Raw genomic sequence first — 20,976 nt, 5'->3', positions numbered from 1 at the left:
TGACAAGTTGTATTTATAGGAATGTGTTTGAGGAGAAAAATGTAAATATAAAAATGTATTTTTAACATGACCTACAACATCACACGCTGCAGTCTCATCAGGCTGCAGCTGCTGGGTCAGATTCCAGCTGTTTGTGGTGGGCAACAACAACAATATGGATGTAAACTCCTCTGTTGTAGTTACTCTGGAGCCATGCATTGGATGAAAGCAGCCCCCCCCCCCCGCGCCCCCCACACCAACACTGTTGTACGGTTGGCCATTAGGCCTATAGTGTGACGTACGGTTGACGCACAAGACGGGGTGCATCTATGAAAAATAATTACCTATACTATGTCTGCAAGCTTCAAATGGGTCTCACTCCAATCACTGATCAGTGGACGATGGAGCAGGAATAAGGGGGGATCATTTATGATAAAGATTTTCATCTATTAATTTTGAGACATCATCACATTGTGTTGATCATATCAACACATAAATTACAACCGACTGTAATCATCTGTAAAGGCTGTAATTGTAGGAACAGACTATGGCACATTCTGGTGTTTAATGACTCACTAATATGCCAGTATACATATAAACAGTATACATAAGACACACACACACACACACACATATATATATATATATATATATATATATATACACACACATATAGACAACATCATCAATAATTTAAACATTAATTGCACTTTTCCTTAACAGTCTTATTGATAGAGTAAAAGATTTAGAAAATAAAGCATTTATAGAGCTTTTAGAAAGGTTCACAACTGATGCTTCCAACTGAACAAACTAAATGTCATAAAATAAATGCAAGTGATAGGCTACCTCAATAATTTAGAGACAAATTGCAACTTACCTTTCCCTTTAACAGTCTTATTGATAATGTCATGTTACATCATTTAGGCAAAAATTAGATGTAGATTTCAAAAATTGTACATCTACAGAACTTTTGAAAAGGTGCAGAATGAAATAGTCATTTTTCTAGAAAGAAAAGTATGATAGTGGATTACTGTTCCAAACTAGGCAATTCAAATGTCATATAAATCCTTTATTTTTTCAGTCTTTTGAGAGTTACCATGCAGCCCTCAACATCAAGATGGTAACATGCTTTAAAATAACGTACAAGTATTGCTCTGACATTGGTGTCCACTCACTTATACACAGTAAACATGTGAATAATAGGCTACATCAATAATTTAGACATCACTCCCAACTTACCTTTTCCTCAAAGGTCTTACTAATAACATGTTTATGTAGGCAAATAAAGTTTTATAGTATAGTTCATCTATATATCTTTTAAGAAGGTGGATCTAGGTAATAACATGCTTAAAAATAACCTACAAGTATTGCTCTGATAAACCAATAAACCAATAAACAGGACATATATGAAATGCATCAATAATTTAGACACTAACTGCAACTTACCTTTTCCCTTAAAGGTCCTTTGATAACATTTTTGTATAGGCAAATAATTCAAAAAAATAATTTATACATATAGCTTTCGGAAAGTTCCATAATTAACTCTTAAATCTGAGTGAATTAGATGCCATATAAATCTTGTATTCAGTCTTTTGAGAGTTACAAAACAGAGCTGAACATCAAGGTGGTAACATGGTTGCAAATGACATCTAAGTATTTGCTTTGACGTTGGCGCCCACTCACTAATACACAGTATATAAAGGAATAATAGGCCACATCAATAATTTAAACACTAATAATACATTTATAATTTATACACTAATTGCAACTTAGCTTTTTTAACAGTATTATTGATAATGTTTCTACATACCAATAAGTATCTTGAGAGTTACCGTGCAGTGCAACATCAAGGTGGTGACATGCCTGAAAATAAACTGCGATTATTGCTTGGATGTTGGCGGTCACGAACCAATATAAACATTAATAATACATCAGTAATTTAAACATTAATTGCAACTTACCTTTACCATTAATGGTTTAATTTATAACATTTTATACAGGCAATTAAAAAAAATAGAGAGAGCTTTTAGAAGGGGCAGAATAAAAGTTTCACTCTCCAGTTTTTCAAAATGTTATGTTTGTGAATAAATCTTTTATTTTTCAGTCTTTCTAGTGTTACTGTGCAGTGCTAAACATCAAGGTGGTAACATGCTTGTAAAAAGTATCAAATAAATCCTGTTTATTCCCTAAATTTCACTCATAATGAGGAGGCATACTCAGCCAGGACACATGATTTATGACACAGCCTGGATGGTTAGTGTCTCTATGGTGACTTGCTTTTTACAAATAGTGCTGACAATGTCAAGTGTCGCTATGGTTGCAGATGAAAATATGTACGCAGGCTTATTTTTTATGAGAAACATCAAGAACTGAATTATATCTGTCTCCATGGTAACCTCAGAATATAGGAGAGGGAAGAGAGCTCTTTATTTTGCAATAGATCCTTGCCTATATCTGAAGGAGCATGACAACACTACGAGAAAAAAAAGGGGGGGCTGATAAAGTGGATCAAGTACGGACATAATTCAGAATCCTGATTTTGCAATTAATGGGTGGCATTGAGGTGATGAGAGATTAATAAGTCTGAACTTATGTCCTTTTCATTTGAGTGTGTTTGTGTTTATTCGGTCTACACACACACATTTGTATGTGTTTTTACAGTATGGTCAACATTAGGTTACCCAAGCCAAAGATCTTGAAAATGTGCTTCATCTTTAGATGACGAAATTACACCACAGACCACCACAAATCAGATTTTTATAGTTTGACCTATCTTGAAACCTTAACAATCCCTTTGCTGAACTGGACAGAGATCAGCTGTGGAGGATGTCAAACCAAGAGATCCTCCTCCTCTTGTTTAGTTTGGTGCCACTTCGGCATCATCCAAGTCTGCAACTCCCTCCCTCTCCGCTCTTACCTCCTCCTGAACCAGCTGGTGGCAGACTTGTCTTGAACCTTGCATGCAGCGAAGCAGCCGTGACTCAGCCCACTGATCTACATCCTGTACTATCCACTCACAGTCTCTCAGTCTGAAGATTACCAACACTGTGAACACGTCAGTAATTTAGTTATCTGTTACAACTCATTTGACTTATCTCAGTCATATAAGATACATCAGTTATTTTTGTTTGGGAAATCAATATTTTTTTGGTCCAGTTAGACAAATCATGGTTGATCTTGCTTTCATCGATGTCTGACATGAACATGATGATGATGATAACAGACCTGGTGGTAAAAAAGGTGTGTTGGGGATCAAAATTAAGGATATTAAAGTAATTTGCTAGCCCTTCATCATTGATGTCCTAGAGATTCAAGTTCACACATAACTGTTAAAAGGCTTTTATCATCCAAAGTTTCTTGTTTAGTTACTGATAAGGAGGTTGTCTTGACCTGGAGGATCACTGTCTGCATATGGACGAGGAAAAAAAGACTTTCACAAATCTGACAACTTTTGTCCTCTGTGCATTCACACTGAAGCCAGCTTTTGCAGTGGCTGCGTAATTACAATGTCACTTGATGAACTTGGGCCCAAAAAGATTAGATAAGCCTACATTGTGAAAGAAGCCACTGTAAAACAGTGGATGCATTATTTTTAAGAGTCGCAAACCCCCCCAAATTATTCATTTGACTGTCATAATTTGTGCTCTGCCTGTGATGCTGTATGTGGTTTTATTGCAGAGGCAAACTGCTAGCTCTCAGAACCTTCATGAGCTCCCAGGACACTTCTTCATGGAGTTCTCTGTCCTGATTGGATAAAGGGGGCAGGGATACCAGAAAAGAACGGAAGGAGCCTTGTTCATTCCTATGAAAGCTGCTTGGTGGCACATGAAGCCAAAATGGCTCGATGAAAAAGGTACCCAGGTCTTCCTTTGTTTTTGGGCCCATAGAGTGTGTGCGGTCAGCAGAGGTCTCTAGTTCTGCTGATCGAGCTGGCTAACCTGAATAAATTCAATAGTGCAGAACTTATAAACTTCCCACATTTTATTGCACCTATGGCTCAAATTATGACAGTCTTTTTAACCCCTGTGCATCACATGATGATGTAATTACCACCACTACAAAAACTGGCTTTTATGCTTGGTGTTTGTCTTGTATACATAACACGTATGTATACATCCCTCCTGGGATATCCATGCAACAGAATACACTGACATCATAACCTCCAAACTGTTTTTTCTTCGCAATCTGATGATCATTTTAGTTCCTTTCAAGTAGAATCCTTACATATTGCACCTTTAACTGAATAACTTTTTATTCGATATTCGATAACATCTGGTTAAACTTGCAGTAAAAAAGCCCTGTACTGTGGGATTCAGATAAGCCTTGCACATATTTTAACAACTAACCTGACAGTCTTAATTCAGGACATCAAAACCCTCCTCTCAGAGTCAGACAGTGGTTGTTTATGGGAGCGTCTGCCTGAGGGGGGCGGGGCTGTAGGTAGCCAGAGTTGAAGAGCTTCCTGTGAGCCTTAACTCAGGACACAAACGCCCACAACATATCAGTGAGAGTTTGATACATTATCCTGCGTGGCCGTGCGGTACACCCACTCCCTCTCGGGTGAATTGAACGCGTCTTATCTCCGCCCGCCCGTGCCCACCTGGCAAGCGTAAGTAACGATCCAACGGGTGAGCGTCAACGGGCTCGAAGCCCATCCACGGTGTCTCCTCTCCATGCTGAAAACGTGCGAACGTTTCGGGGCGAGGAAACCGTGGACGACCGCAGTGAACGTGGTTTTGCTGCAGGTTTGTTTTTTTTTCCTCAGCCGTTATTATGTTGTCATTCCGGCACGTACCGTCGCCTCGTTTGACCCGTTGCGTTGGCTGCGATACGTATAATTGAGATTCTGCCGCTGACATTACGGCAGTTAACCGCCGCGCTCGTGTTATTTTCTCGCCTGTGAGTGTTGTACAGTCGCAACGTGTACAGTGGAGCTACTGGACACACCTCGCGGACAAAAAAAAGAAAAGACAAGCACACAGCTGGCTAGCTTAGCGGAGCCGTTAGCTGGTACACACGTCAACTTAGCCCACAGAAGCTAGCTAACTTCTGTTCGCAGGGACAGCCGGGATCAGGTGACAAAACACGTTGTCTCTAAATGTGTGAGGAATTGCGCAGTTTCCTTAATGTACAGTCGGCTGCTTTGGATGTAAGACGTGACGAGCTGTCTTGATGAATGACATTTTTTTTTAATGCATCCATGAATAAATGTTTTTGGGAGCGCTTTTCATCCAAGGGGGCATGGGCTGTGTGTGTGTGTGTGTGTGTGTGTGCACGGTAGTTAAAATGGCTAATTTCTAAAACTATGTAGGCGTTGACTAGCATCTCCCCAAGGCTGGAGAAGTCCAACCTGTTTTTTGTGTTTTTTCTACAGTATTCACAAACAACAGTGGGCAGTGCGTGTAGGTGGCAGAGCTCATGCAGGCTAGTAATACGAAGGACACTTGTGGCTATATTTAAGGTGTTCAATCCTGGAGTCTGACTGAACTACACAGGCATCATTCATGCTGCTGCACACATGTTTTTTTTTTTTTTTCCCAAGAGTGATTTGATTGGATTTGCCTGCATGGACCTAACCTGTCAGCTATTACGATTCAAATCAAGTAGTCGATCAAAAGACAAGTAGAATAAGCAATTCAATATTTTCAGTCATTCACCCAGAAACAATTCAAACATTCCCTGTTTCTCTTATTATTTGAGAATTTGCGATGGTTAACAGAGCAGAGGGTTGATGCCGACATAAATATTGGGGATAACAAAAGGCCATACCGCTATATCAGCCAGCATACACCTACTATTTAAAACAATCCCTCAGTTTTTGTTGTCAAACACTTGTGACAAAGATATATCCGGGAGGCAGATATCTTACAATTGAACAATAAATTTGGTCTTAAATGGCATCATCGATTATTTGTTTCGGCCGTTTTTGTAATAAGAATTGTTGGCGAGTGATTAAATTGGTTTCGACTGAATTAACCTTAGTTGTCGATTAATCATTGCAAATAAATTGTCTAACATTCTCTGTTACCAACTCTTCATATCTAAGGATTTGCTGCTTTTCTCCCATTTTATGTGATGGTAAACAGAGCTTGACTTTAATTTTGGGGTTGGGGCTGATATTGGCGTGAAAAATAATGATCCCTCAATTTTAGGTATCAAGCACTGGTGACAGAGAGATGTAATGAAGTTGGATATTTTACAGTTGAACAATAATCTTGCGGGTCTAAAATGACACAATTAATTAGTGTTTTCAGTGAAAAAAAAGTCAAACATTCTGTGTGTTTACCCTCCATTTTATGTGATAGTAAACAGCTTGACCAATACTCAAATTTTGGGGTTGATGCCCATATCAATATTGGGGAGAAAAAAATTCCGATAACGATACATATTGCCTGATTTAAACACATTTTTGGCATTGATACAGCTCTAACAAAGATATGTAACAGAAGTCGGAAGTTGAACAGTACACTTAATTGTCTAAAATGACATCAGTGCATAAGACCATAAGGTTCACTAGGAATTTGATAATAAATTATTCCAAGCATCTTTTTCTGCATTGTAATCTCAAAAGAAAAGAGTCCATTTTGGACTACATATAAGATGATGCCTCAGCATTATTGAATATCAACAAATCTCTTGTCATTTGATATCAGATTTCAATATGTAAGTATTAAGTATTGAGGTTGAGGCTTTGGGTTGGGAGCTTGGGTTGGATGCCAGCCGAAAGCGCCAGCATTGCAGCCTGGGTATGACAACAATGAACTGTTCTCTACAAGAAGTTACATTTTGCTGTTTTAATCATTGCAGCCCCAGTCGTTCGATGCAGCCCAACTAAGAATATTTGAATAAAGGTGTCTTTGCATGTCTATATGTAGCCAGGCTGATAGTGTTATTGCCCCCAATCTTTTAGCAGATCCAGGGAGAGGAGCCTGTTTGCATTCCAGTGCAGGTACTAGACAATGGAGGTGAAAATCAAAGAGCAGGACGAAGACAGCACATTCAGCAACACTGACACGAATGGTAAGATCATACATATCTTCACTCTGATCAAGGCAAAAGGAACCATTCTTGACCTTAATGTAAACTGCATGAATTAACTTGAGAATAAAGTAGAAAATGAGCTGAGCCGATGTGCAGTTATACCGGCTAATTAGTTCACTCAAGGGAGGAAAAAAGAAAAAATTGAACATTTTTGGCTGGCACTTCGTAGCATGTGGACATGTCAGATGGTTGAGGGGTTCTCCTGTCCAGGATACTGCTGTTCAGTGGGCCCTGAGCAGATCTTCCCGTGTTTTAATCCAGGAAGGGTACATGGTGGTGCTGGAGATAATCCAGGATACAGTTGGCTGCTGCATGAAACTCATGCATGGGGTGGAACATACTGTAAGACCCAGCACTCACCATGTCTGTATATTTTTGACACTTCAATTAATCCTTTAGTGAGTTGTGCAAATCCAGCAATATTTTATTTTTAGAAAAGTGAGATCGGTTAAAATATGGAAAAATTTGAAGAATCAAAGATTGCGTTTTTATGTCTCCGCAGTGACAAAAGCTGTTGCAAGAGGCATTATGTTCTCAGGTTTTTGTTGAGCCCATTGTTGTGAAGGCGATATTTCAGGAATGCCTTGAGGGAAATCCTTCAAACTTGGTGTAAATGTCCACTTGGATTACAAGGCCATTACTAAGTGCAAGGTGATTTATAACATACAACACCAGGTTGCATAACAAAATCAAACAAAAATCTGTAACTCACATATAAAATATATATATAAAATATATATATATATATATATATATATATATATATATATATATATATATATATATATATATATATATATATATATATATATATATATCTATATCCATCAGCCACAACAGTAAAACCATGGACAGGGAAAGTACCCCTCAACCATCCACATGCTACATTAACCATTATCAAGATGATGGTGATGATAATAAGGTTGTCATCTGTACATTAGAAGTTCATCAGGTAAACAGTGCCCGTCAGTTTCAACACCAAGCATCAATAATAACACAAAGTCCACCTCTCTGCATCCTGCACTGTTTGCTCAGAACACGGTCCGAAAGTCTGCCTGTCTTGGTTTTGACCTGAATCGTCTTCCCTCTCAGGTAAACGCCCAGCAGAGGACATGGATGAGGAGCAGGCCTTCAAACGTTCTCGCAACGCAGACGAGATGGTGGAGCTTCGTGTGCTGCTTCAGAGCAAAGTAAAAGACCCTTTCACAGAGTGTTAGCTGTTAGGCCATACTAATAATATTTTTCCTATTTATCAAAGATCTGAATTATTTTTCAAGAAAACCTGCTCTTTGTTCACAGAATGCTGGTGCTGTTATTGGGAAAGGAGGCAAGAACATAAAAGCTCTACGCACAGACGTGAGTAAACAGATAAAATGCTGCTGACCTACCTGCAGCTGTGGAGAACTGTTAGTCAAAGATCACTTGTCAATAATCATGAAACCAAGTTGGCTCATGTGGAGGAAGGTCCTTGTAGTCAGATCTGTTGGATTTGTTGTCTTCAGTTTCAACCTGATTCCAGTTCCCCCTTACAGTGTTGAAGCTTTGTATGACCCTGAAGTGACAACAGGTGCCTGAAAGCCCGAGTCCATCTTTTTTTATTCTCCAGGGACGTTAATCTGTAGTGCTCAAGACTGTTTTTTTTAATTTTTTTATACTTATCTCTGTCCAGATCACACTTCCTGTTCTTCTTCACTCACCACAATTTTTCTCATATCTCTTTTGGGTCAAAGTTTAGCGTGTATTCAATTAAAAATGTATTCCTTCTCCCCCTCTTCCCTTCTCCTTTACTTTTTTTGCTTTTATTTTTGGCCACCTTCCTCCGTTGCCCATGTACTGGATCGACATGCCCCTCCTGCGTTGCCCACCTTGACGTTGGCCCAACCTCCGCCCGCCCCTGAACGCCCGCCCGCCCGCTCGCCCACCTGACACTCCCGGTTGGCCCCTTCCATAAACCGTGCCCCTCCTTAAACGGGCGCCTAACTTGACATCTTGTGATTGAATGCCCCTGCCCAATGCCAACTTCCTCCACCACCACAACCACCACCACAACCACCACCACCACCACCTCGGCCCATGCAGTACAATGCCAGTGTATCAGTCCCAGACAGCAGTGGCCCAGAGCGGTATGTCCCAACAGTTATTGCCTCACTGCCTGATTAGAACAGTGAAACACATGTCTTTTGATAACCTGCCTTCTGTTTCATTTTAACATTTTTATATACATGACAGAATACTCCCACCCTTCCCCCCAAACACCCTCCCCCCTCCACTTGTAAGAGACGTGTTTTTGTTCCCTTTGATTTTTCTGTCCATTTGAAGCATCTCCATTGAGTTGGACTTTTTGTCATTAAAGTTTATTGTCCATACAGAGAATCACTGACAGCCCACTACCAAGTAGTTGGTATTTGATGGTTAGCGACACAGCTGTTGGATGTTGTTTTCCCTCGCTGTGATATTTAGTTTTTTACCATGAAACTTGTGGTAAGCAGACATCTTTTTCTCGCTCTGTCCTCTGTGGCCCACCTGGCCTCCTTACCTCCGGCCTCTCCTCTCCTCCACCCTCCCTCCCCCACTGTTGTCAGCATCACTGTCCATGATTTCTGAGCGAGCACTGGTTCTTGTCTGGAGGCTCCTTCCCTGTCACTCATTAATGTCGTCTGTTTATGGCCCCATTCGGACCTTGTATTAACATCTGTCCTGAGTGATCTGATCACAAGTGAACCGCTGTAAGTACAGGTTTGAATGCCTCCCAAGACCCATTTAAGATCTAATCACTCGGACCACGTTTGGAGGTGGAAGTCCCCAGATTCAAGCCCACGGAGCACTATAGGCGCCTGTGGGGAGTGGCGGTAGAGCAAGTTCAAGAGAAAATTAATTTTATTATTTTTTTAAATCGTCCGAAACTACAAACTCGAATTGATCGATTTTGCCGATTTATCGCCCAGCCCTACTGTTTATAACAAACTTAATTATTTGCTCCGTCTTGTAAATTTGTCAACAGGGAACCTGATAACGTAATGAGGGAACTGAGAAGTTTGAGGTGGAGGAGGTGCAGCGTGTTGCCTGCAGGTCTTCATCTAGCAACACCTTCTCGTTCCATTACTCCCTCAGATTGTATAAAAACTACACCTTGACAGATTTTAAACTGATCTGCTGTCAAAAATGTGCGTAAATGACTGTTGTTTTGCTCCATAGACTGACAAACATTTTGACAAACGATAGCCCAAAATGCTAAACTCACCTAACACATTGCTTTCGAGTGACTAGCCATATTCAAAAGACTGGTTAACTTGTGTCTCACCAGTCAAATGCTTTAATGTGAAGCTTCAGCTGTAGTAAGTGTTCAGTTTTCATTAGTACTACATTATCACAGCGTTTGTGTGTACCGGGTATTACCAGTGTTGTCGCAAACGTATTAGTCAGTGGGAACATTTTGTCACTGCGTCAATCCTAGTGGTCACTCGAGACGCATGTTAGTGCCAGGTGTGAACAGACAGAATAAGAGAGCTGTCCATTTGTAATTGGATCACCCAGGATGAATGTTAATACCAGGTCTGAGCCAGGGCCCATTTTATGTGCTTCATCTCTTCTTTTACATTTCTGCCAGGCCACATCCGATCACAACTGTCTGCCAAACCTTTCATTAACCCCCCGCCCCTGAAACCCTCCACCTCCAGTAGTTGGTAGCCACTCACATATCCTTCCCCACCTCAATCCCTCTGCTTTGTTTTCTACTGCCCACCTCGTCTCGTCACCTCGGCCCCAAGCCCTCCTCTTCCCACCCCTCCCCTCTTCTCCCCCAACCCCTGGTCACAATGAGAAGGTGTGCTGGTGGCGCAATTGTCATGGCAAGCCATTGTTTCAGTTTTTTACGTTCCTTATCCCCAACTTGCTGGTGGTGGGATGGTAATAGAAGATCTCTCTCTTTCTCTCACACCCTTCTCCCCCCCAACTCTGTGTGGCCAGTCTCAAGTTAATTTTGAGCCGTTCTGAAGTTGCCCATCCTCCCAAGGCTTCTCTTACTTTGAAAATATTAGAATGAGTGCATGTCAGCCGGTCATTTAATCTGTCTAGTTTAGCCTGGAATGTTTCGTGAGTTTGTCCGTGACTATTTGCTGGACTGCTTCTCTTGTTTTTTTTTGTCAGGATTTGCTTTGTGTTCTACTTTTTGTCCCCCTTGTAACGCCTTCCTTTTGGCCAAAATGGTTCCTGACAGGATCCTGAGCGTGAATGCCAGCATCGACACGATTGGAGAGATTCTGCTGAAAATCATACCCACCCTAGAGGAGGTAAGCCACCAGGTTAATTAATAATGTGTACGTGAACAGGGGGGCAGTTCAGAATGATTGATTACATTACATTTTATAATGTGCTGCCCTCTTATTAACATTCAGTGGCAGAAATGTGTCAACAGACATAGCAATGTGCCAAACAAAGACAGTGCAGAAGAAGACTAGCACTTAAATATGGATGTTAATAAACAAGATCTGAAACGATATTCCTGGTCAGATCCTTTAAAACCAAAGATTCAAGCAGCGTGTATCAGGCAGAAGTGTGTTGCTTATCTCAAATAAAATATGGGTTATGATTAATCCCAATATTCTTATTTAGATGAAATGTATAGATGGTGTAACATATTTTAAACTTGTTTTCATTTTCCTTGCACACAGTAGGATGGCCATTTTCTCCCCCACTATGGCTACGTAGAGTATCTAGAGGCAGAAATGCTTTGTTGATCAACAATGGGAAGAGTTTCAGGCCCTATGGTCATCACTGATCTGGCTTTGTGTTTTTTGTAGTACCAGCATTACAGTGGGATTGATTTTGACAGTGAGCTTCGCCTGCTGATCCATCAGAGCTTGGCAGGGGGCATCATTGGGGTAAAAGGTGCCAAGATTAAGGAACTGAGAGAGGTAGGACAGAGTTCAGATTTCGTAGGAGCTTCGCCATGATGTCAGTGATGCAGTACATGTATAATGTTTGCCGATGTCATGTTCAAAATGTTAAAACATTTAATGCACTAGAACACCCAGACCACCATCAAGTTGTTCCAGGAGTGCTGTCCACACTCCACTGACAGAGTTGTCTTGGTGGGAGGAAAGCCAGAACGTGTCATTGAATGTATAAAAGTGATCCTGGAGCTGGTGTCAGAGGTAAGTATACATCTAGTGAGATCTGAAAGTCTCAGCATATTGTTTTACAGTCATGTGATTGATCTCCTGCAGATGTAAGAATAGAAATGAGACTGCAGCCTGAAGTCCATAATTATAATTTGGTTTTAAGATGCCATCATTAAATGTTCATTAGTTTTATCAGTTGCGTGCTTTTACAGCAGTTATTCCAAACAGAGCAGAGCTTCAAGTGTTGTGTTTCTTTTGCAGGCGCCAATCAAGGGTCGTGCCCAGCCTTATGACCCTAATTTCTATGATGAGACATATGACTACGGCGGTTTCACCATGTTATTCGAGGAAAGAGGCAGACGACCCATTGGTGGCTTCCCCATTCGTGTGCGTGGGGGCTTTGAGCGCATGCCCCCCGTTCGTGGCAGTAGACCCATGCCGCCTTCCAGACGGGACTATGATGACATGAGCCCCCGTCGGGGTCCCCCACCACCACTAGGCAGAGGTGGACGAGGGGGCAGCCGAGCACGTAATTTGCCTCTTCCCCCACCACCGCCGCCAAGAGGAGGGTGAGGAGGAGCGCACTTACTGTGGGTGTTTTCACGCCTAAGCTGTTCGGTTCATTTAAATGGACTGTACTGTGCTTTCGTAATGTTTTCCTTGGTGTGAAAAACACCCATAGATGCCCACTTGTTAAGTCAGACATTTCTGTTTTATTTTTCTGATACGACTTGTCTGTCATTGTTTGCAGGGGAGACAGATTCTCACACGGCAGCTATCATGGCAGCATGGATGACAGACCAAGGTGTGTATGGACTAGGATCGTCAGCATTTTAATTTCTCTCCCAGGCAGAGCGACAGATCAGTGAAAGTGGCTCAGTGATAGAATGTCAACCCACCAGCCCTGATTCAGAGTCTGGTCACAGGTCATCTGTTGAGTCTGCATGTCTTCTCACACTCACGGCTTTTTAAATACCACTGTAACAGTGCTGACCTGCTTTATACTGTAGTATTAGGTGTGTTTTAGACTAGAGAAACTATATTAATACACACCTCTTTCTCTGTAGTGACAGAAGAGGACGAGGAGATCGTTATGACAGCATGGTGAGTGCCGTCATGTTTAAATCTGCTGCTGTATGTTTGCAGCTGTCTGACTGTGAAGTCGCTGTTTGTGGATTATTTTTCAGATGAGGTGATTGGAATTCCTTTTTCTGAGTGTAGTACAAGCGCTGAGCAGAGGCACGGACACTGTGCTGCTTTTTCACTGTGTATGCACACTGATCGGGGCCTGTTGTTGCCTGGCAACAGTTGTCTCCTTGGTTACCACAGAGCAGCTGAGTACGTGGTCCAGAGATCGACCAGGCGAGCAGATGAAACCAACGCACCTCCTGAATAGGTTCCCTTCAGGTCTTAGCTGCAAGCAAATGCTTTTATTGTGAAGCATCATATTAAGAAATAACAATACATGGTGTTAAAATAATTAAACAAATGATTTATTATTATTAAATAATGATTAGATAATTATAATAACAAAATAACAAATATTAATGAAGAAAGGGTTAATAAATAAATTAGAAAATAAATATCTAACCTATAACAAGCATCACAGTCTCATATCTACTCCACCCCCACCCTGGACCACAGTTAAATTCTGGCTCTCTTTGCAAAATGAGAATAAAGACTGCCAAGCTTTCTTAATCTTTAACTTGTTCTTGATGATAAGTCGGGTTCTTTCAACATGAAATTTATCCATCAGTTGTGTGAGCCATAGTTTCTTTCTCTTTCCAAAATAATAGGATAAGTTTTAGTTTCTGTCCATCTTAAGGTGTCCACAGAATTATTAGAATTAGGTCCTGGTCTAACTGAGCATTCTATCTCCCATGGCTGAAAGCAACTTCATAAGAAATAAAATTACATATGATCAATTAAATACCTATAGATAATAGTCAATTAATTTTTGAGATGTAAGGTCTCCCATCCAAAAGCTTTATCATCCAACATCTGGTGTAATGTGTATACCGCTAATGTGTATACCGCTTGCAAGGTGATTACAAGCTCAAATAACAAATGTTTCTATTTCTATTTATTTCAGGTTTGATATTGGTCTAATTAAGGCTGCTCTTTGAATAGTCAGCGTCTTTACTGGGTCGAGGCAAATTATCACTTATTATTTAAATGTCCTAAATATGAGCAAGTAAAAAAGTAATGTCCCAGATTGTTCCTCAGTCCCTGTTCTTTAAAAGGGTCATGTACTAAATAAGTTTTGATGTTTTGACTCAGTTTTAAGTTTCTTCCAAGTTGCCACCTTTGTCTTCTTTTAATGTAAAATAGTTCAGTGACATGTTTTTCTTTAATAACATTCATCTTTTCCCTTTGAATTATTGTATGTTTCCTTTTTAATGGCATTTGCTGCTTTATCTTGGAATAAAACAATCTCACATGAGGTACCAGACATATTTATACGTTTTATTATCTCATTATTCTTTTCTTGAGGCTAATAGAAACACTGTAGTCTACAATTAATCCTACACCTCCCCATGGCGGCTGCCATTGTTGTGACGTCAGACAGTTGCTCTTGAGGTCAGGATTGATGGAAATGTTCTGACTAGTAGGAGGTGGGGAGTCTTCAAGTTCTGTTTTGTCTGCTGACACTTCTGTGTGTCATTGGTAGAGTGAGCTTCTTTCAACATGTTGGCTTTCAGATACTGAGAGGTCTAAAGGTGTTACATTGTTACATTATTGCTTGTTTGCCATTGCTTTGGTCAGATGGTTGTTCAGATGAACAATTCCTGACTGATACTGACAAAGCAGTCATCGTCTGAGGATGATCCCAATGTTACTTAAGATTGTTTCAGTGTCTGTCAGACCATGTTTTGTTTATGTAAAGTGGAATGGGTTATCTGAAGCATTAATGCTGCTGCTTAATGCTGTTGAATCAGCACAGACTCAGATCCTTGTGGAACTCTTCCAGCACTCTGCTGAATCCATGCCTCAGAAAATTCAGACTGTTCTGGTTACAGAAAAGATGAGTTCTGGTCAGGCTGTCGGTAATATAATGTAGAAGGGTGACAGAGTGTTGGTTTATTATTGTGGAGAAAATAATAAAATATTCAGATAACAAAATATAATTTTTGGGTCATTATAACAGTTTAATGTTTATTCTTTTGTTTTTTTTCTCCAATCGATCCTGAAATGCAGAGTGGAGGCGGATATGGTGAGTGTTGATGAATTCCTCGCTCCTTTCACCGTATTGCTGTTTGAAACCTGTCTGGTTGCCTTATGACACATTAAATGCTGTTAAAAAAAACTGTGGCGGCAGGTTTCAACATGTCCACACACACACCCTCGATATCACATCAATGAATAAACATTTCTGACATGTTTTATAATATAACATAAATTTCCTCTTATGCTTTTCAACAAACATATCACTCTTGTGCCTTTGCTGCATTGTGTCTTTACTATCACACTATGTCTTGTCTCTGTCCCCACGGTGTGTTTTCATTTTTCACTTTCCTCTTTCCTTTCAAAGACAACAACTCTTCCTGGGAGCATTTTCAGTCTGGTGAGTGGAGACGGATCATTAATGTCCTAGTGTCTTGTTTCCTAACCTAAAGGGATTGTTTCTTCTTGTTGCATGCTTTAGTTGAAGACTAACCTCACCTTAAATGTTCTTTCTCACCTCCTCCTCTAGGTGGGAGAGGCTCATACAGTGACATTGGAGGCCCAGTCATAACAACACAGGTCACCATCCCTAAAGATGTGAGTAAGCCATCTATTCACGCTCCAAAAACATGACTGTTGCAGTTAGGAATGACACAGACGACATTTGACTCCTGTGTGCTCGTGTTGCAGCTGGCTGGCTCCATCATCGGTAAGGGCGGCCAGAGGATCAAGCAGATCCGCCATGAGTCCGGGGCATCCATCAAGATTGATGAACCACTAGAGGGCTCTGAGGACCGCATCATCACCATCACAGGAACACAGGACCAGATCCAGAACGCTCAGTACCTGCTGCAGAACAGGCATGTGATCCTATGATTGCCCCCCAGAAACTCATCTCACAGTAGCGGTGTGGCCTCCTTTGATGGCCTGGGTGCTTATTCACTGCTGTTTTATTTTTATTTTTTTTCCAGTTGCTGCATTAAATGATTAACTTAAATTTCAAATTCACACAAAGTGTAAATGTAAATTTGTCTTGCAGGCAGGCAAAACACTCACAGTCTGATTAATAAAATACATACAACATATACTACCTTTATAATACGTTTGTTGACCATATTATTTTATCTTTATTGCACTTTACAAAATGCACTGCATTTACTTTTACAACTACTATTACTTCCTTAGTTGACAAGGAACCTAAACAATAAAAGCCAGCTGTCTATGTCGTATGACTTCAGATGGAGAAATACCTCTAGGAAATGACAGAACACACAAGAGAGTATTAACAACTGAACATTTTCCCAAATGATTGACAGGGCTAATAATATTGTGACCAAATAAGGCTGGTCTGACCAAATATCTCTGATGAGACTGAAAATTACACTGCACACAGAAAACAAAATCGAGGGAAGAACACCACGATAAAGAAACCAGTCGTTAAGCTACTCTCTGAACTGGGTTCTTTTCATTTTCTGTAGCTGTAAATCTTCTCTGTGCTCAATGAAAACTGGATTTTAAGAGCAAGAAATTGTCTAGGAGCCAACCTATGTCCAATATTCATCACAAATGAGTGTGATGTGGAAATTTGGGGCCTTCAGCCCACATACACTGAGAATGCTCTTTACAGTGAAACAGGAGACATCTTGTGTCCAGCTCTTAAAATTGTGAACGCATAAATATTTTCTGATTGATATCAGTATCATAATTTGTAAAGATGGTATGTAAACAGGTGACACTTTACGAAGTTTAATGTGATAAGTTTACTTCTTTTTCCTGCTAAATCAAGGTCAGACACACACACACACACACACACACACACACACATTGTTTTTTGTCTTGTGTTGAGGGGATCTTTTAACATAAAAACAACAAGGTACAAGGAACACATACAGTTATTTACAATATAAAAATATACATGTAGACACACAGGAAATAGTTAACATATTTGATGGTTTCAGGTTCTCTAATGTGAGGATCTGTCACTCTATCTCTTTTATCTTTTAAGACTTTGTTTCACTGTTCCCCTTTTGTCACATTTTAAAGACATCATTTGAGAAAGTAATTGGCAGATAAAATGATAATGAAAATGATAGTTTGCTGTAGACTCAAATGCAATCAAATTCATATCGAAACCTCATTTTACTGAAAATACCGTGGGAAAGAACTTGTAATACAAACTGTTGTACAGTCCCACAGGACAAGTACTATCTCGGGACTTCCACAGAAGTCATGTGCTAATATCAGATCCATGCTAATCGGCATGTCTGTAACTTGGGATTGTGTTTCTCTTCTGAAAAATTGGCTGTATTGACATTTAAAAGCATTGAAGTATTAAAGCATCCCTCTTAAGGACATTTCTACCAATCAATTCTGTATAAAGCCAACAGAACCTCATGTCATATTAATATTATTCAGACTGTTAAACTTAATGTTAAGATCAGTAGGATCAGTAGAACTGTCCCAGCTGTTCGTAAATGCACCAGAGAGACATTTGAGATTGGTGAAGTGTTCCGAGCACAGCAAAAAAAACCCCAAAAAACATAAAATAAGAAAGTCCAGGCAGAGGGCTGCAGGCTCTCTGTAGATATGAGACACTAACAAGCCTTTTCTTCCCTTTAGTCCCCTTCTCTGTCTGTGTCTGTCTTGTTCCGTCTTTTACATCGTTTCATCTTTCACCTGCTGTGAGTGATATGCACTGATAGGTTGAACTCACTCTTGGGATGTTGAGAAGGTGATGTGCAATGATGCAAATATAATAGTAATTAATAAGTAACCTATTTTGAAAATGTTAAGATATGTGTGTTTTTAAAATGTGGGGAGTAAAAGTATAAAGTTGTCGGAAAACAAAATACTCAAATGCAGTTGCCTGAAAAATCTACTTTACTTACTTACTCTACAGTAACAAAGTATGTGTATTTTGCTCCTGACCTGCTCAGTCATCACTTTTAAACAGAAGTGGAAAGTAACAATATGAGGTTGTCATATTTAAGGACACATGTAGAGAGATGGAAACCACTTTCAACTATATTGATAATGTGGCTGTTGGAGAACAGGCGCCTCACTTCTGAAAGTTGACGTTACACGGGGCCTTGACATTCTATCCGGGAGATAATGTCAGTAAATACAAGTTAAATACTGATTTGGCTCGTCCTTTGTGAACGCGCCACATGAAAAACAAACGCGTGGTGGCAATTTCTAAATCGCACAAGGTCCCCTGGTAACACTAGTGCTGTGCAAACAGGGCTCGGGGCTGTAGATAAAGGTAATTTTGCACATTATGCCAGAACGTGAGGGCGTTGAGCCTTTTTTTTCCCTTCCACCAGTATTTCGTCTCGAAGAGCTTTCTGTTCACAGACAGACAGATCACTAAACGACTGAGCTGGTCCCAGCAGTCAAACTGCTTCTTGCAGACATGATTTATTTTCAGCCTTGACCTTGGCATATTTTTTATGACACACTGTTGAGTGCCACATGAAAACTCTCCAACAGTTTTGCAGCATCTGGTATTAAAAGCTTGTGACCCATGTCATGGTCCTGCTCTGATAAATATTCCTCATGTTATCATGAACTGTACTTACGGTTATCTGTCTTGTTTCAGTGTGAGGCAGTACTCTGGTCGGTTCTTCTAGGAAGAAAGAAGTGAAGAAGATGATTGAAGCCATGCTGCCAAACTGTTTGCTCCTTCTATTCAGAGCCTACATTCCTCTGGTAGATGTGCCCCCCTCCCCCTCACGATCTCACACTAGACCATCGATCTATAAATGTTTATTTTGAGGAGAAATCCGAAGCTGTCAAACGGCAAAACAAGGAGTCGACAACATGTTTTCTGTGCTGGTGTTCATTATTTTTCGGGATATTCTTGTGCCGTCATTGGAGTAAACTCATCTGTGTGATAACTTTCGGTGTTGTGAGCCTCCCCCGGCCTTTATCTCCCTCATTTCAGTACAGCATGCAGAATGTAATCTTTTTGTAAGGAACATTACGTGATTTTTATTTTTTATTTTTTATTTTTTTGCCCCCTCAAATGTTTAAGCACACTCTTCAAATGAAGATGCATGCTCTTAAAGAAAAAAAAACAAAAAAACTCTTACTTTTTACACCCAGCATCCTTTTCCACTGTCAAATAAAGTGCTTTTGTAAGATGGGCGTTAATGGAGTTGGTTGACATTTTGGGAAATATGCTAATTTGTGTCAGGTGGAGAGATGTAGCTCGATGAGAACGTCTGTACCACTGATAAATCTTCTCTTCTAGCTCGCTTACTCTCCGCCAGGAACCGAATAAGTGTATTTTTCTTGCTTAAAAGTTGGGATAAACGTGCCAGTGTGATATAGCAACGAGACAATTTTAAGATTTTTTTGTTTTTCATTGAAAGACAAGGAGCTGTATAAAGTTTTGTGTGTATATATTTACATAGAAACAGTAATTTCATGAGTGGTTAAATTGGCCCAGGATACTTTCTACTTTCTTGAAATGAAACGGTGCCATAAGAAAGGTTTGGTTATCTTTTTTTTTTTTTTTGGTCTATCTTTATATTATTTGTTTTCTGCCACGATGGACTCACTGTAAAACAGCCTTGAAGGATAAGTTCACACTAAATGGAAATTCGGTCATCATCTACGTTCCCGCTCGGCCCATAGACTTCACACTGTGATGATGTGATGGTTCTTCAGCTCAAGTAAAGCCATAACTTACGTCCAAAATGTCCTGTTAACTGTTTTAGAGACGTCAAGAATAAAAGCTTTTAAGGCCGCAGGGGAATTTTGTAATTGCAATACCACAAGTCTCCATCGGGCACAATTTCAAATGGCATCTTTTGAAATCATTTCGGGATCACTAAGCTTCGACAGACTTCTGTTACTTTGGGCAAGCTGTGTGGAGCCATCGTATGTTCATGTTTTTTACGTTCTTAAACAAGTCCCCATCTACTTCAGTTGCCCAGGAGAAACGCCAAACACAATTTTGCTGCAAAGCTCCAGAAATGTTTTGTGGAACTGCGAAGCTTCGCCGGACTTTGCATTGGTGTGGAAAAGGGAAAAAAACAGACCTTTATGAGATTATAACATCAAAATTGTATTGTTATGAGAATATATTTTTCCCATTATAAGGACATACATGATGACAAAGCCTTCTTATTATAACAATGTAATATTTATATTCAAACATTTGTTTTGTTACAGTGTTATGAAGAGAATAACATGAAAATATGTTGAATAACTTGAAATAAGTTGAAATATTTTCATATAACACAAAAACAGCTTGTTATAGCATAAAAAGAAGAAAATCTTTTCAGGTGATATTGATCTGTTTTGCTTTCTCTGGTGTGGAAGCAGATATAATGACTGAATTTCCCTTTTTGGGTGAACTCGTCCTTTAATTTAAAATCTGTTAAATCAGTTTTTCTTTCTGGTTTTCTTTTTTCTTTTGCCAGTTTCGAGGCATTTTTCTAAAGATGCAGTTTTGACCCGAGGAGTCCACGAGTGGCGTGTTTTCGTTCTGTCTGCTCATAACCTGTTATCTCTCGTGTCTGATATCTGTATTACCTGCAGGTGTTGAGTAAAATAAAGTCTGTGTCACAGTTCACCACGGTCGTCTCTCCTCTGTCTCTTGCAGCACACAGAGAGAAACAAGACAAACCTAACTGGCTCGTGTTTTTGTTGCCAGTAATCGTCT

The 20,976-nt window shown here is 40.0% G+C and overlaps 1 protein-coding gene across 7 annotated transcripts; it reads left to right on the top strand.

Annotated features, from left to right (window-relative positions):
• The first annotated feature begins 4,435 nt into the window (after positions 1-4,435).
• hnrpkl (heterogeneous nuclear ribonucleoprotein K, like) lies at positions 4,436-20,886 on the top strand. 7 transcript variants are annotated; one of them, XM_037117766.1, is made up of 16 exons: positions 4,436-4,588; positions 6,890-6,999; positions 8,113-8,210; positions 8,320-8,376; positions 9,100-9,143; positions 11,237-11,309; positions 11,820-11,933; positions 12,045-12,173; positions 12,402-12,709; positions 12,892-12,945; positions 13,208-13,244; positions 15,339-15,354; positions 15,673-15,705; positions 15,835-15,902; positions 15,996-16,165; positions 18,904-20,886. In XM_037117766.1, exons 2-16 carry the CDS (start codon positions 6,939-6,941, stop codon positions 18,932-18,934), a joined length of 1,293 nt encoding a protein of 430 aa, XP_036973661.1. In that variant the 5' UTR covers positions 4,436-4,588; positions 6,890-6,938; the 3' UTR covers positions 18,935-20,886. The 7 variants fall into 7 exon arrangements, with proteins under 7 accessions (XP_036973661.1, XP_036973665.1, XP_036973659.1 ...); XM_037117770.1 differs by having other exon boundaries at positions 4,458-4,588; positions 6,893-6,999; XM_037117764.1 differs by having other exon boundaries at positions 4,586-4,724.
• Positions 20,887-20,976: the final 90 nt, after the last annotated feature.

Source organism: Acanthopagrus latus, chromosome 12, assembly GCF_904848185.1.
Source record: "Acanthopagrus latus isolate v.2019 chromosome 12, fAcaLat1.1, whole genome shotgun sequence".
NCBI lineage: Eukaryota > Metazoa > Chordata > Actinopteri > Spariformes > Sparidae > Acanthopagrus > Acanthopagrus latus.
This window is presented reverse-complemented; position numbering and strand designations above follow the sequence as displayed.